The following is a 15022-nucleotide window of genomic DNA, read 5'->3' on the forward strand; positions in this document are numbered from 1 at the left end:
TCCCAGTTACTCAGGAGGCAGAGGCAGGCAGGAGAGGATCACCTGAGCCTAGGAGTTTGGAGGTTGCAGTAAACTGCAGTTGTGTTATTGCACTCCAACCTGGGCAACAGAGTAAGACCCTGTCTCTAAAAAAATAATAGTAATAGTCACTGTTTTAGTGGATGGGCAGGTGAGAAATACCTAAATTTTTAGTAAATATTGCTTTTATCCTGGTGTACTGTGAAGAATGTGGAAAAACTTAGTCTTTTGATTCTCAGACACCGAGCTCTGTCATGTTTCAACCATATGACCTAGAGCAAGTCTCATACTTTAATCAAAGCCTTAGATAATTTGTCTCCCCATAATATCTGTTTTAGAGGGTTGCCATATAGACATGTGGTGGTGGTTCTGTACCAGAAACAAAAGAATACGTATTGTCATGTCAGGACCGGGCACTGTGGCTTATGCCTATAATCCCAGCACTTTGGGAGGCCAAGATGGGCAGATTATGAGGTCAGGAGATCGAGACCATCCTGGCTAACACGGTGAAATCCTGTCTCGGCTAAAATACAAAACATTAGCCAGGTGTGGTGGCACGTGTCTATAATCCCAGCTACTTGGGAGGCTGAGGCAGGAGGATTGCTTGAACCCGGGAGGCGGAGGTTGCAGTGAGCCGAGATCACCCCACTGCACTCCAGCCTGGGTGACAGAGACTCTGTCTAAAAAAAAAAAAATATATATATATATAGTCATGTCAGAAACATCAATTATGAAATACTCTATTGTTTGCAGAATTATACTTCAACAAGTCTTCCAGAAAGGAAGAAATTCAGAACTTTTAGTGAAGCAAGACCTGGAGCTGAGCATGATCAACAACTATGTCAGTGTTGATCTGATTCTTTTGAGGTGTCCGCTGTGTGGGCCGTTTTTTTCTGGCACACCCTTAGTTAATCAGTGCTTCTAACTACTAGTCCCTCTTTCCCTGGCAGTTTGGCTTGCTATTTCCTTTCTCTGCTCTCTGCTCTAAAATCAGTCTGTGGGTTGCTGCCCTTGTCAGGTATCCTGGGAGAGAGATTGGCTACAAGGCTACTCAGCCATTGTGGCCTCTTTTCTATCAGCAGGACACCTTCTAAAGCAGTCCGATTGGAGCCAGGGGCTGGTGCTTCTGGGCAGGAGATGTCATTTGAGTTCTTTGTGCCACCCCCATAGCAGGTGCCTCTCCTACATTTTTTTCCCCAATGTTTTATTACGTATACTTAAAAAAAAAAAAAAAAACTACTCTAGATTCTTCAGGGAGCTGCTTGGGAGGCCAGCTTTGAGACAGGCATGTGTTGCCCTGGATGCTAGACATGTGCCTTCTTGCCTCACTTGTTTCATTTTTCTTTCTGCTCCCACAGAAACATTGAGTGAGGAGGATAAAGCAAAGATTGGTAAAAGCAAGAAGAAGATGAGGCAGAAGGTACAACGGGGAGAGTGTCAGACTACTATCCAAGCGCAGGTGAGGGACATCAGAGAAATTACACAGGTTAATTTTTCCTACAACCTACTTCATCTTTTCTTTTCATCTCCCACATCTGCCACTCCTTGCGTAGCAGCATATCTCCATTACCCTGAAATTTCTTGCACTTGATTTAGAGAATTGAGCTTGTTCAAAAATAACATGGGCATCTCTAGGGTGAGAGAATCAATCCATTGCCAACCCCTCATTCCATCTCTCACCTCTCCTCCCCAGCACCCTTGTCTGTTTTTGAATCCTAGCCCAAGCAGAGATGCTTTCAGAGTTTGAGGAGAAATGACTTCCCTTATGGTTTACAGGCCAAAAACAAGCGGAAACAAGAGACCAAGAACTTAAAGCAGAAGGAAGCTAAGAAGAAATCCAAGGTAGGTGCATTTACACGCTTGCAAGTATAATTTCGAAGCCACTAAACTGATTTTGCAAGATATGTACATCAGTCTTGTTTTATAGTGAGATTTCTGGGCTGTGAGGTTGGGAGGACTGAGACCAGGGAAGGTTAGTAACTGGTATCTTTATGGCACTCTTGGTTCCTCTTTTCCTTGGGTAGGCCGAGAAAGAAAAGGTAAAGACAAAGCAGGAAAAATTGAAGGAAAAAGTCAAGAGAGAAAAGAAGGAGAAGGTAAAAATGAAGGAAAAGGAGGAAGTGGCCAAAGCCAAGCCAGCCTGTAAAGCAGATAAGACCCTGGCCACACAGAGGCGCTTGGAGGAACGGCAGAGGCAACAGATGATCTTGGAGGAAATGAAGAAGCCGACAGAGGATATGTGTCTGACTGACCACCAGGTAGTGAGGAGAGAGTAACAATTCCTGGGTCATGGAGGGGCCAGTTGGGAAGACTTTCCTTTTGAAAAGTACAGGGATTTCTGCAATGGGAGAGACATTTCCATTAAAGATTAAAGGGGCTGGGCACGGTGGGTCTTGCCTGTAATCCCAGCACTTTGGGAGGCCGAGGGGGTCAGATCATCTGTCAGGAGTTCAAGACCAGACTGACCAAAATGGTGAAATCTCATCACTACTAAAAATGCAAAAATTAGCCAGGCGTGGGGCACATGCCTGTAATCCCAGCTACCCAGGAGGCTAAGGCAGGAGAATTGTTTGAACCCAGGAGGTGGAGGTTACAGTGAGCTGAGATCACACCACTGCACTCCAGCCTGGGTAACAGAGTGAAACCCCGACAAAAAAAAAAAAAAAAAAAAAAAAAAAAAGGAAGGCTGGGTGCCATGGCTCACATCTGTAATCCCAGCACTATGGGAGGCTGAGGCGGGCAGATTACTTGAGCCTAGGAGTTGAAGAGCAGCCTGGGCAACATGGCAAGGCCTTATCTCTACAGAAAATATAAAAATTAGCTGGGTGTGGTGGCATGCCCCTGTAGTCCCAGCTATTTGGAAGACCAAGGTGGGAGAATCACTTGGGCTTAGGAGGTTGAGGGTGCAGTGAGCAGAGGTTATGCCACCGCACTCCAGCTTGGGTGACAGAATGAGATCCCTATCTCAAAAAAAAAAAAATCACATAAAGATTAAAGGAACCCTTTGTAGACTTCCAAATTGTCACCTTCTGTTATGTTTAACAGAACACCCTACTTACTTTTATCTCTCCAGCCCCTGCCTGACTTCTCACGAATCCCTGGTCTGACATTGCCCAGTAAGGCCTTCTCAGACTGCTTGACCATTGTGGAGTTCCTGCATAGCTTTGGCAAGGTGCTGGGCTTTGATCCTGCCAAAGATGTGCCTAGCCTGGGGGTCCTGCAGGAGGGACTCCTGTGTCAACGCGACAGCTTGGGTGAGGTGCAAGACCTGTTGGTGCGGTTGCTGAAAGCTGCACTCTATGATCCTGGCTTGCCCTCCTACTGTCAGGTGAGTGCAAGTCCCTCCCAGAGTAATCTGGACAAGTAAAGGCAATACAACTACTTATTTTTTCTCTTTTCCTTATATTTTTCATTTCTTTTTCTTCCTGACTCCTCACTCCTTACTTTGTTTTTATTTTATTCCTTTTCTTTTGTGGTCTTCTTTCGTGCTCCATCATAACCCTGATAGTTCTCTTCTGATGTATTTTCCTCTCGCACATTCACCCAACTTGGTTGTCTTTCCCTACTCACTCCTATTATGTTCTCTTCCACACAGTCCCTAAAGATCTTGGGGGAGAAGGTGTCTGACATCCCGCTGACAAGAGACAATGTGTCAGAGATCCTGCGCTGCTTCCTTATGGCATACGGAGTAGAGCCAGCCCTCTGTGACCGCCTGCGCACCCAACCTTTTCAGGCCCAGCCACCCCAGCAGAAGGCTGCTGTCCTGGCCTTCCTTGTGCACGAGCTCAATGGCTCCACCCTCATCATCAAGTGAGAGGCTGGGAGTGGGGATGGTCATTGTATCCCTTGCATCAGAATGGGCTGGAGGACTAGCCTTCCAGAAGTCCTCAGAAATGTGTGTTCACTGCCATGCTCTGAAGTGACTTGGGACTGAATTGCAGTGCCCTCCCTGGGAGAGCCTAAGCCTTTCTCTGTCATTCATCTGATCTAGGTTCTAGGCTGAAACTCCTTTTTCAACTGCAGCCCCTTTATCCTTGAGCCTCCTTTTCCTTTTTTTGTGCTGCCACTTCATCCCATTCCCTATTCCCCTGCAGTGAGATTGACAAGACTCTGGAGAATATGTCCAGCTACAGGAAGAACAAGTGGATTGTTGAAGGCCGGCTCCGGAGGTAGGGATCAGACAGAGGGTAGCGCCCAGAGAGAGGAGAGAAGTGGGGAGGGTGAAGCACAGCCAGGATTTTGGCCTGAAATGCAGTGCCTTTAGCCCCTTCCCTGGGTTTGGGACTTTACTAGGGACCAGGATGGTTTAGAGTCCAGGTGTTTCTTTTGCGGCACTATCATGTTCCTCATCAGTTTCCCTTAATCTTTTTTTTTTTTTTTTTTTTTTTTGAGATGGAGTCTTGTTTTGTCGCCTAGGCTGGAGTGCAGTAGCGTGACCTTGGCTCACTGCAACCTCTGCCTCCTGGGTTCAAGCGACTCTCCTGCCTCAGCCTCCCAAGTAGCTGGGATTTCAGGCCCCCACCACCACACCTGGCTGATTTTTGTATTTTTGGTAGAGATGGGGTTTCACCATATTGGCCAGGCTGGTCTCAAACTCCTGACCTCAGGTGATCCACCTGCTTCATCCTCCCAAAGTGCTGGGATTACAGCCGTGAGCCACTGCGCTTGGCCTTTCCTTAATCTTTCTCCATCTATTTCAAGACTGAAAACTGCTCTGGCCAAGCGAACGGGGCGGTCTGAGGTAGAGATGGAAGGGCCAGAGGAAGGCCTGGGACGGAGACGCAGTTCTCGGATCATGGAAGAGACCAGTGGCATGGAAGAAGAGGAAGAAGAGGAGACTATAGCAGCTGTCCATGGCCGCAGGGGTCGAAGAGATGGAGAGGTACTGGCCCAAGATCAAGGAAAGTGGGAGTTAGAAAATAGATTCCCGTTTCTTGAATCTGATAACTTCCTTTTTCTCAATGGCCACATGTGTCTTCCCAGGTTGATGCCACAACATCTAGCATCCCAGAACTAGAGCGCCAGATAGAAAAACTCAGTAAGGTATTGTGCTCCTAACCTCCCAAGAGTTGGAGATGTGGGCTGGGCAAGAATTGATCACTTATTTTTTAAATTTAATTTTAATTTTTATTCTTTTGAGATGGGGTTTCTATTACCCAGGCTGGAGTGCAGTGGCACGATCATGGCTCACTGCAGCCTTGACCTCCTGGGCTCAGGTAATCCTTCCAAGTAGCTGGGACCACAGGTGGGAGCCACCATGCCTGGCTAATTTTTGTAGTTTTTTTAGAGATAGAGTTTTTGCATGTTACCCAGGCTGGTTCTGAACTTCTGGGATCTAGCAGTCCACCTGCCTCGGCCTCCCAAAGTGCTGGGATCACAGGTGTGAGCCACCGCACCCGACCTTAATCACCTTCTGAGTTAGGCCCAGGTGGTATCACTTTTATAGAGGGAGTAAGAGCATTTGCCTTTCTCTGATACACTAGATGAATTCACCATCGCTCTGGAAATGTGTTTATTTGTCATCATTTTCATTGTCTACCCAGCGTCAGCTTTTCTTTCGCAAAAAGCTGCTTCACTCATCCCAGATGCTTCGGGCAGTCTCCTTGGGTCAAGACCGCTACAGACGTCGCTATTGGATATTGCCATATTTGGCTGGTATCTTTGTAGAAGGAACAGAGGGGAACTTAGGTAGGTGCGTCTGTGGGAATGTGGAGTCTGAGTCCTATCAAACAAAAATTAAATAATTCCCTTTACTTAGTAGTCTTGGGCTTCTTTCATTTTCTGATAATATAGCATAATGCTTAAGAGCACATATTCTAGAGTAAAGCTGCCTACCCACCTGCTCTGCCATTTACCAGTTGTATGTTTCTGTTTCTTCATTTGTAAAGTTGAGATAATAATAGTATATGTACTTCATAAGGCTACTGAGAGGATTAAAATGAGTTAAGTCTCTTAGAATAATACTTAACCTGTAGTTGGTTTGCAGTAAATGTTCAGCATATGATGGTGATTACTTAGGAGAATAGTGTTTCTTCCCCAGATACTGTGTTCACTGGCATATAAGCTCTTCCTAGTGGAATCTCAGAAAAGGGGGACCAAGTCTGAGAGAAAGAGTATAGGTTCTAAGTTTGTACACCCTCTTACTTTCCCCTTGTATGTTAGCATATGTCTTAAGCTCTTTACTTCTCTTTACAGTTCCTGAGGATGTGATAAAGAAGGAAACTGACTCCTTAAAAGTGGCAGCCCATGCGTCACTCAACCCTGCACTCTTCTCTATGAAGATGGAGTTAGCTGGCTCCAACACTACTGCCAGTTCTCCTGCCCGGGCCCGAGGCCGACCTCGAAAAACTAAGCCTGGGTCTATGCAGCCTCGGCACCTGAAGTCCCCTGTCAGGGGTCAGGATTCAGAACAGCCTCAGGCACAGCTTCAGCCTGAAGCTCAGCTTCACACTCCTGCCCAGCCCCAGCCTCAGCCTCAGCTTCAGTCCCATCCTCAGTCCCATAAGGGGTTCCTGGAACAAGAAGGCTCCCCTTTGTCACTGGGTCAGAGCCAGCATGACCTCAGCCAGTCAGCTTTCCTGTCTTGGCTGAGCCAGACTCAGAGCCATAGCTCCCTGTTGAGCAGCTCAGTCCTCACACCTGACAGCAGTCCTGGAAAATTAGACCCAGCTCCATCACAGCCCCCGGAGGAGCCAGAGCCTGATGAAGCAGAATCCAGCCCTGATCCTCAAGCACTCTGGTTTAACATCTCAGCCCAGATGCCCTGCAATGCTGCCCCTACACCACCCCCTGCAGTTTCTGAGGACCAACCCACTCCCTCCCCTGAGCAGCTTGCCTCCTCCAAGCCAGTAAGTAGCCAGAATTAGTAGTATGCACTTGATTTCATCTTGCCACAGGCACCAGTGCCTGGCTGTGGAGCTGCTGCCTGAAGTTGAGGGAACCTAGAAATATGAAAACATCCTCATTTCCTTATATCTCATTTTTTTCACAGATGAATAGACCCAGTGCTGCCAACCCTTGTTCTCCAGTGCAGTTCTCTTCCACGCCTTTGGCTGGGTTGGCCCCTAAGAGGCGAGCAGGAGACCCTGGAGAAATGCCACAGAGTCCCACAGGGCTGGGACAGCCCAAACGAAGAGGGAGACCTCCCAGTAAGTTCTTCAAACAGATGGAACAGCGTTACCTAACCCAGCTGACAGCCCAGCCTGTCCCCCTTGGTGAGTGATCTTGGGGTGAAAGTGGAGTGAGAGTGGCATTCGGTGTGGGCAGTGATTCACAGCTGGCACTGCATATCTATCTCACCTGCTCACAGAGATGTGCTCAGGCTGGTGGTGGATACGAGATCCTCAGACATTGGATACCATGCTCAAGGCCCTACACCCCCGAGGTATCCGAGAGAAGGCACTTCACAAACACCTTAACAAGCACAGGGACTTCTTGCAGGAAGTCTGCCTACGGCCCTCAGCTGGTAAATACATTCCTGTACACAGCTTGAGCTGAAGAGCCCAGGGTGAGGACTGAGCTTCTGGTATGGACAACAGCCTGATGGGCCTCTCCCTCTGCCTCTTTTCTCAGACCCCATCTTTGAGCCCAGGCAACTACCTGCCTTTCAAGAAGAGATCATGAGCTGGTCCCCCAAAGAGAAGACATATGCGACAGACCTAGCAGTGCTTCAGTGGGTTGAAGAGCTGGAGCAGCGGGTTATCATGTCTGATCTGCAGATTCGGGTATGCTGTGATTGGCACTGTGTAGGAAGTTGTTTGAGAAAAGCGTTAGTCCCTTTTGCCCTGTTAGAAAAAAACCCTGGGTCCCTACTCACAGGCAACCTACCATGACCTTAAACGGTCATGTTTGTTTTTTTTTTTTCTATGCCGAATTTTCCTCCTTTTACAGTGAGTTTTGTTCCTCTCTCTTAACTGAAGGGGTGGACATGTCCTAGCCCAGACTCTACCCGTGAAGACTTGGCCTACTGTGAGCACCTCTCCGACTCCCAGGAGGATATCACCTGGCGAGGTCGGGGCAGGGAAGGACTGGCACCTCAGCGTAAAACTACCAACCCTTTGGACCTGGCTGTGATGCGGCTGGCTGCCCTAGAACAGAATGTGGAACGGCGGTACCTGCGGGAGCCCCTCTGGCCAGCTCATGAGGTTGTGCTGGAGAAGGCCCTGCTTAGCACGCCTAATGGTGCCCCCCAGGGCACCACTACAGAGATGTGAGTGACTCCCACCCTCCATTCTTGGTCTTAGAGAGAAAGGGATAAGCTCCCTCTTTAGTGGATCCTGTTCCTTATCCAAAGATCACCACTTTTTCCCTCCAGATCATATGAGATCACCCCTCGCATTCGTGTATGGCGCCAGACCCTCGAGCGGTGCCGGAGTGCAGCCCAGGTGTGCTTGTGCCTGGGCCAGCTAGAGAGGTCCATTGCCTGGGAGAAGTCGGTCAACAAAGTGGTAAGAGGCTGACAGACCCTGGAAAGGCAGAGGGGCCAGCCAGCAGGGGCGGGTGGGATCACTGGCAGGTAGAGGATTGAGAGCTCACTCTGCCTCCTCACAACCTTGGTCCAGACGTGTCTAGTCTGCCGGAAAGGTGACAATGATGAGTTCCTTCTGCTTTGTGATGGGTGTGACCGTGGCTGCCACATTTACTGCCATCGTCCCAAGATGGAGGCTGTCCCAGAAGGAGATTGGTTCTGTACTGTCTGTTTGGCTCAGGTAAGACTTCTGCTCTTTCTTTCCCACACTCAAACAGAAAGCAGAGATTATCCTCAATCTCTTCTCTCATTGGAAAGCGTCCCAGACTGGATGTTAGGGGATGTGGGTTCTAAGTCCTTTTTGGACAAGTCACTTAATTCTGTAGCTTTAATTACTTTTTCTATAAAATGAGAATAGCTATATCTTTTTCCCTTTTACCTACTTTATTGGGTTATGTGAATAAACCAATGCCAACTTATGCATGATGGTATTTTGAAGCCTTAAATCACAATTAGGCAGAGATTTAGTAGGGCAAGCAGTGCATCTCCAGCTATTGCCAATCTCACCTGTTTGCTATACTCAGCAGGTAGAGGGAGAATTCGCTCAGAAGCCTGGTTTCCCAAAACGAGGCCAGAAACGGAAAAGTGGTTATTCCCTGAACTTCTCAGAGGGTGATGGCCGCCGACGTCGGGTACTGTTGAGGGGCCGAGAAAGCCCAGCAGCAGGGCCTCGGTACACGGAAGAAGGGCTGTCCCCCTCCAAGCGGCGGCGACTCTCAATGCGGAACCACCACAGTGATCTCACATTTTGCGAGTGAGTTGAGTAAATCCTGGGGTTGACAGTTGGCTCTTCCTCTGCCAGAGGAAAGGGCTGGGAGGGGTCAGAATATTTGCCTCCTGAGATGGAGCCATCACTGTCCCTGTAATGATAGGATTATCCTGATGGAGATGGAGTCCCATGATGCAGCCTGGCCTTTCCTAGAGCCTGTGAACCCACGTTTGGTGAGTGGGTACAGACGCATCATCAAAAATCCTATGGATTTTTCCACCATGCGGGAGCGACTGCTCAGGGGAGGGTAAGTAGATGAGGGTGCATCTCCCTGCTCTTTGCTACTGCTGCAACTCCTGCCCAGCTCACAGCTTTGCCCCTGCTCTGTCCAGGTACACCAGCTCAGAGGAGTTTGCGGCTGATGCCCTCCTGGTATTTGACAACTGCCAGACCTTCAACGAGGATGACTCTGAAGTAGGCAAGGCTGGACACATCATGCGCCGCTTCTTCGAGAGCCGCTGGGAGGAGTTTTATCAGGGAAAACAGGCCAATCTGTGAGGCAGGGGAGGTGGGGAGTCACCTTGTGGCATCTCCCCCCACCTTGCAAACAAAAACCTGCCATTTTCACCTGCTGATGCTGCCCTGGGTCCAGACTCAAGTCAGATACAACCCTGATTTTTGACCTTGCCCTTGGCAGTGCCCCACATCCTCTTATTCCTATATCCCTTTCTCCCTTTCCTCCTCTTGCTCCTCAAATAAGAGGTGCAGAGATGAGGTCCTTCTGGACTGAAAGCCAAAAAAAGAAAGAAAAAAATAATTTTTCTTTTCTGTTTTATTTCCTAATTAAAAATGGGGAGGGGGAAAGAATTCCCACTTCCTCCTCCCTGCTTCCTCTCCTCCCCTGTACGTGCCCCAGCGTTCTGGGGTTATTTAACAATAGCAATAGTTCTAGTGAATGTGTGAAACCAAGAAACACTCTGTACTGTGTGCGGACCCGCAGTGACGGCCAGTAAAGTGGACTTAACTCCTAAGTGTGTCGCGCCGGACACTGGGCCCTGGACATGCTGCTTCCATGCTCAGTCCCTTCCCTGCTTCTTGCTGTTTTTCTTTTCCTACTTCCCACCCTCCAAATTTCAGATTTTCTCCCATCCAATAATGTAAAACTATCGTGTACGGGTTCCTCCCTCCTTTTCTCTTCTCCCAAACCTTTTCCCTTCAAAGGAAAAAAAAGTTCAGAGGTCCCTGTCTTTTTCTCTGTCCTCATCTTCCTGCCAATAGCTATCCCCTGTATGACGTTGGATGCTCCTCACATGCTGAGTTTCCAGCCTTTTCTGAAACTCAGTAGCTGGGGAGAGAGGGCAGGGAGGCCTCCTGGGCCTTCCAGCCTCCTTCCCCACTTCCTTCCCAAACCCTCTTGGGAACTCCTCAGGGACAACTACTGCTGAGTTTGGGTGCACCCTAAGATGGAGGCCAGGTAGCAATGGACTGGCCTCAGAGAACGAGCGTGCTGTGTGTGTGTGTGTGTGTGTGTTTGTGTGTGAGAGAAGATGCTGTTTTTGTTACCCTGTATTGTTTGATAGAATCCATTCAGTTTCCCCAAGTATGTTTTCATTCCCATCTTTCCCATTGTTTAAAACCATCACTTTTTTTGTCTTTGGGAAACCACAGGAACAATTTCTCTGGAGACAAGGCTGTGTCTCTCTCCTGGTCATTGTTGTTCTAGCCTCTTCAGACTGTGCAATCTTTCAGCAGGAACTCCCTCTCCTCTCGGTAGCTTTGAATCTTAAGCTTCTACAGGGAGAGTGGTAGAACTGGATCTTTTCCTAATCCCATTGAGTTGTACTTTTCTTTTTTACTTCATACCGCAGGACCCCTTCCCCAGCAGCAGAGACCCTGGAGCACAGAAGAATAGGGAGGAGGGGTTCTGGGTCCATCACTGCCCTACATGTGACTGTGTCCCAAGTTAAGCCCCCAACATGAGAGGAGAGCTGCTGACTCCCAGCTATAGCCATGGGCGCTTGGTCCCCTGCTTTCCTGCTCAGCAGAGCCCCTCCCTTCAGAGATTACGGGTACTTGCACTGGGGAGGTGGCCGCTGGCTGGCCCAAGCAGAGAGCTGAGGCATCCAAGAAATGTTCCATTGGGGGTGGGGGTGCCAGGTGAGGTGGAGCATTCCTTGTATTCTGGCAGCACTGAAGAGCCACTGAAGGGGGTAGGGGCAGTGTAGGTAGGTCCTGGGGCAGCCCCTTTATTCCTTTATGCCCCTTCTCCCCCAGAGCCTATTTCTAAAGTCGCCTTTTCTGTCAGATAAACCTCAAAACTTTTAATTTTATTTGAGATTTTTTTTTTTTTTGCTTTTAAATAAGAGGTGGATTGAAGAATATTTGAATTGACTTTATATTATGCATAAATATTTATATTTTATCTAAATAACTGCGCTGTAACAAACTTTGTGTTAGACAGTTGAAACTGTTAGAGTTGGGGGCTCCACTTTTTCCCCCTGGCAGTTGTCCCCGGGTATAAGATAAGATGTGCTAGATTAATTTCATTGTTGGAGGTGAGGTGGATAGGGAATGAAATCTCCATGGTTCCTACTTTGTGTTCCTCTCCCAGCTCCATCTCTTTTGCTAGGGACCAGACACTCATATGGTAGGGTGGGGTCCTAGCCTCAGATTGAAGTGGGGGCCAGATGGGGGGGTGGGGATAGGACATGATCAAAGGGGCCATTTCTTGCTTTTCTTTCCTCATCTTCACTGCCCCCTTGAGCTAGGTGGATTTTCTCTTCACGACAAGAGTATTTGGTAGGGAAAGCAGGTTTAAAATAAAAAGCTAACCCACCCCCTGCCCTTTTGCTCCCCCCCCCAATCGGTCTGGTTGACAGGAAGAAACCACACCGTCAACACCAACAAGTTTCCATGTTCCTTTTACAGCAAAAGGGACTTTTTATATAACCAAATGTGGTGTTTTAGTGACTTTTTGATAATGTACAGTTTTTTGTGAATTTAAATTTATTTCTTTCTATATTTTTAGGACCAATCTCATTTTTAATAAGGTGAAAAAAAAGTCTAGAGAAAAAAACTCCTGTTTTTGCCATGTGATGTTCCACAAGTGCAGCTGTAGAAAAGTGCTTGTCAGTTGAATAAAAAAAACCACATTTGATAGAGATTCAAAAGACTCTGTGTATTCATCCTCCCTTCTATACACCGGGGGAGATGGGGTTGGGGTGGGTAGGACTGGCTTAAGAGACCACAGGTCGGGGAACAACACGCTCGCCTTTTCTGTGCAAATGGCACTAGAAGCCAGACTCCTGTTCCACACCGTTTGTGTGGATGGAAAGGGTTATTAGTGCTCCTGCCTAAATGTCTGGCTGAGTTGCTGGAGCAAAGTGGGATTCAGTGCACCCAGGTCCTGCCTTGTGAGATGTGGCCCCAGCTTTCTAAGCCGTCACCTGTGTTCCTGTCATAGCAAACATGGGCCCATCACCAGCTTCCCACTTCCCACTCATGGATAAGACACCAAGACGTAGACTTTTGTGTTTTATTAAAAGAAAAAGTTTGAAGTATGACAAAATGGACCTCTACCAAATTGTAGGGAAGGACAAGGAGAAGACCAGGGATAGAAAAAGAAGAGTAAGTTAGAATGGTGGCATTGGCGTAGATGTGGGAAGTATATAACACTAGTCTCCAGATAAAAAGTACAAAATGTGTTAAGAATAAACATTTTCTGTCCACATGAAAAAGGGTATTCACCCACCCAAAAAGGGTGTATGTTGGAGAGGGGACTTCACTCAGGCTAGAAAGTATTGCCCTCCAGCCTGGAAAATTTGTCTTGGTGAACGCCCGGAAGTGTATACTAAGGTAGAGAAGGAACATTTGCTTCCAGCCTTATATCACAAACCTCCTCTCTGGTATTTGGTTACCTTCACAGCTATACACCAGCCACTGACCAGCTTTCTTGTCCTCCAAGTTCTAACCTCTGCTCCTATGCTGGTGTCCTCCAACCATCACTTATTACCCTAAGCAGTCACTGCACAGCCTCCTCCTCTGGCCTATCACATTAGGACCTATCTGGAGAGTTCACACTATTCTAGGGTGATCAGTGAGCTAAAAATCCCAGAGAAAACATTCTAGGAATGGAAATTCCCAAGAGTTTTTACAATTATGAGCCTTTTCTAGTCCCCAGCTTCCCAACCCTCAGAGAGAGAAGGAATGAAATAGGTAAATCAGGTATTTATGCCCTTGTTGAATTGTGAGATTGTGAGGTAGATGTGTAACAAGGACAAGGAAATTGGGGGATCTGCTTGGAGAATGCACATTTATTCAAAACAAGTGGACAGGTCAGGGGTAACTGGGGTGATGAGGGCACCTAGCTTTTGTCTAGTTATGTGGGAGACTGTGCCCTAGGAGGAGGAGCAAAGATCAGAAGGGAGACGGAAGCTCACAGTCTGGTTTTAGCTGCCGACTCCTATGGGAAGCCTACCAAATGAGGAAATTTCAGGAATCTGCTAATGCTTGGGAGGATTGAAAATGCAGGCAGCACAGAAATAGAGTAGTTAGTTTAAAAGGGAATCAGGAAGGATTGGTATAAAAAGGCACAAGGTTTGGAATTTACCCTTTACAGACTGGCTTTTATAACACCCACCCTCCTCTCTCAAGCCTGCTGATTCAGGGCTAGCAGAGCCTGGGGGCAAGGTTGGGCCAGATCACCCACCCAAGTTTACTGCCCTTGGCCAAGAATGCAAAGCCTCTCTTGAGTGCAATGTTGTCACTTTCCCAGAAGGTGGGGCATGTGCACAAGGCAGTGGCAATAGTTCTTTTCTAGAATAGCAGTCACTGCTTCTAGGGGGATCCCTACCATTCCAGCAAGGCCTGTCACAGCATCTGTATGATGCAAAGTAACAGCTCACGTGCAGGCCTCAGCTCCCAATGGGTTGACATTGGAGTGACAGGGAGTAGGCACTGGAGACATTGAGAATGAATGAGCTCACTGATTGGCAAGTTAGGAAAGGAAAGGGAATGGAATGGAGCTGAAGTGGCCCAACCTAAGCATGGCCTGTGAAGCAGCAATGTCTGATCTTCGTCCCCAGTATGAGTTCTGCCACTCCCTATGTGTTACTGAAAAGGTGTATTACCTGTTACAGCCACCAGGCTTCCTAGCCTGGGCAACTCTTCAAATTCTTTGACTAAAGACACTACAAAGGGCCGGGTTTGGTGGGTAATCCCAGCACTTTGGGAGGCCAAGGCAGGCGGTTTATTTGAGCCCAGGAGTTCAAGACCAGCCTGGGCAACGTGGTGAAACCCTGTCTCTACTAAAAATACAAAAATTAGCCATTTGGAGGTTAGGAGTTAGAGACCGGCCTGGCCAACATGGTGAAACCCCATCTCTACTAAAAATACAAAAATTAGCCAGGCAGGATGGCGGGCACCTGTAATCCCAGCTACTCAACTAAAAAGGCCAGGCATGGTGGCTCTTGCCTGTAATCCCAGCACTTTGGGAGGCTGAGGTGGGGGGATCATTTGAGCCCAGGAGTTCAAGACAAGCCTGGGCAACATGGTGAAACCCCATCTCTACTAAAAATAAAATCAGCCAGGTGTGGTGGTATACCACTACTTGGTGGCGGGGGAAGGGGCACCTGAGGCAGGAGGATCACCTAAGCCTTGGGACGTTGAGGCTCCAGTGAGCCAGGATGGTACCACTGCACTCCAGCCTGGGCCACAGGAGAACCTGCCTTTAAAAAAAAAAAAAAAGCCCCCAAACATTAAAAATAACA

At 48.0% G+C, this 15022-nt stretch overlaps 2 protein-coding genes across 7 annotated transcripts in view; one reads left to right on the plus strand and one right to left on the minus strand.

Annotated features, from left to right (window-relative positions):
• The window catches only part of BAZ2A (bromodomain adjacent to zinc finger domain 2A), a 38821-nt gene extending 26404 nt beyond the window's left edge, over positions 1–12417 (plus strand). For 3 of the 5 annotated variants that reach the window (XM_032290443.1, XM_032290459.1, XM_032290450.1), the window contains 19 exons: positions 1377–1477; positions 1795–1860; positions 2043–2276; positions 3092–3346; positions 3614–3828; positions 4113–4187; positions 4720–4900; positions 5002–5061; positions 5562–5706; positions 6214–6866; positions 7010–7232; positions 7328–7483; positions 7591–7742; positions 7938–8227; positions 8333–8465; positions 8580–8726; positions 9070–9299; positions 9418–9561; positions 9647–10071. In XM_032290443.1, coding sequence (XP_032146334.1) covers positions 1377–1477; positions 1795–1860; positions 2043–2276; positions 3092–3346; positions 3614–3828; positions 4113–4187; positions 4720–4900; positions 5002–5061; positions 5562–5706; positions 6214–6866; positions 7010–7232; positions 7328–7483; positions 7591–7742; positions 7938–8227; positions 8333–8465; positions 8580–8726; positions 9070–9299; positions 9418–9561; positions 9647–9812 — 3626 coding nt within the window. In that variant the 3' untranslated portion in view covers positions 9813–10071. Of the gene's footprint in view, positions 1–1376; positions 1478–1794; positions 1861–2042; positions 2277–3091; positions 3347–3613; positions 3829–4112; positions 4188–4719; positions 4901–5001; positions 5062–5561; positions 5707–6213; positions 6867–7009; positions 7233–7327; positions 7484–7590; positions 7743–7937; positions 8228–8332; positions 8466–8579; positions 8727–9069; positions 9300–9417; positions 9562–9646 lie in introns of all 5 variants that reach the window. The other 2 variants (XM_032290423.1, XM_032290433.1) reach the window with 2 other exon arrangements.
• RBMS2 (RNA binding motif single stranded interacting protein 2) overlaps positions 1–15022 on the minus strand; it is a 148350-nt gene that overhangs the window by 4365 nt on the left and 128963 nt on the right. The window lies entirely within an intron of this gene.

This window comes from Sapajus apella, unplaced genomic scaffold, assembly GCF_009761245.1.
Source record: "Sapajus apella isolate SASKATOON/1434 unplaced genomic scaffold, GSC_monkey_1.0 scaffold2, whole genome shotgun sequence".
NCBI lineage: Eukaryota > Metazoa > Chordata > Mammalia > Primates > Cebidae > Sapajus > Sapajus apella.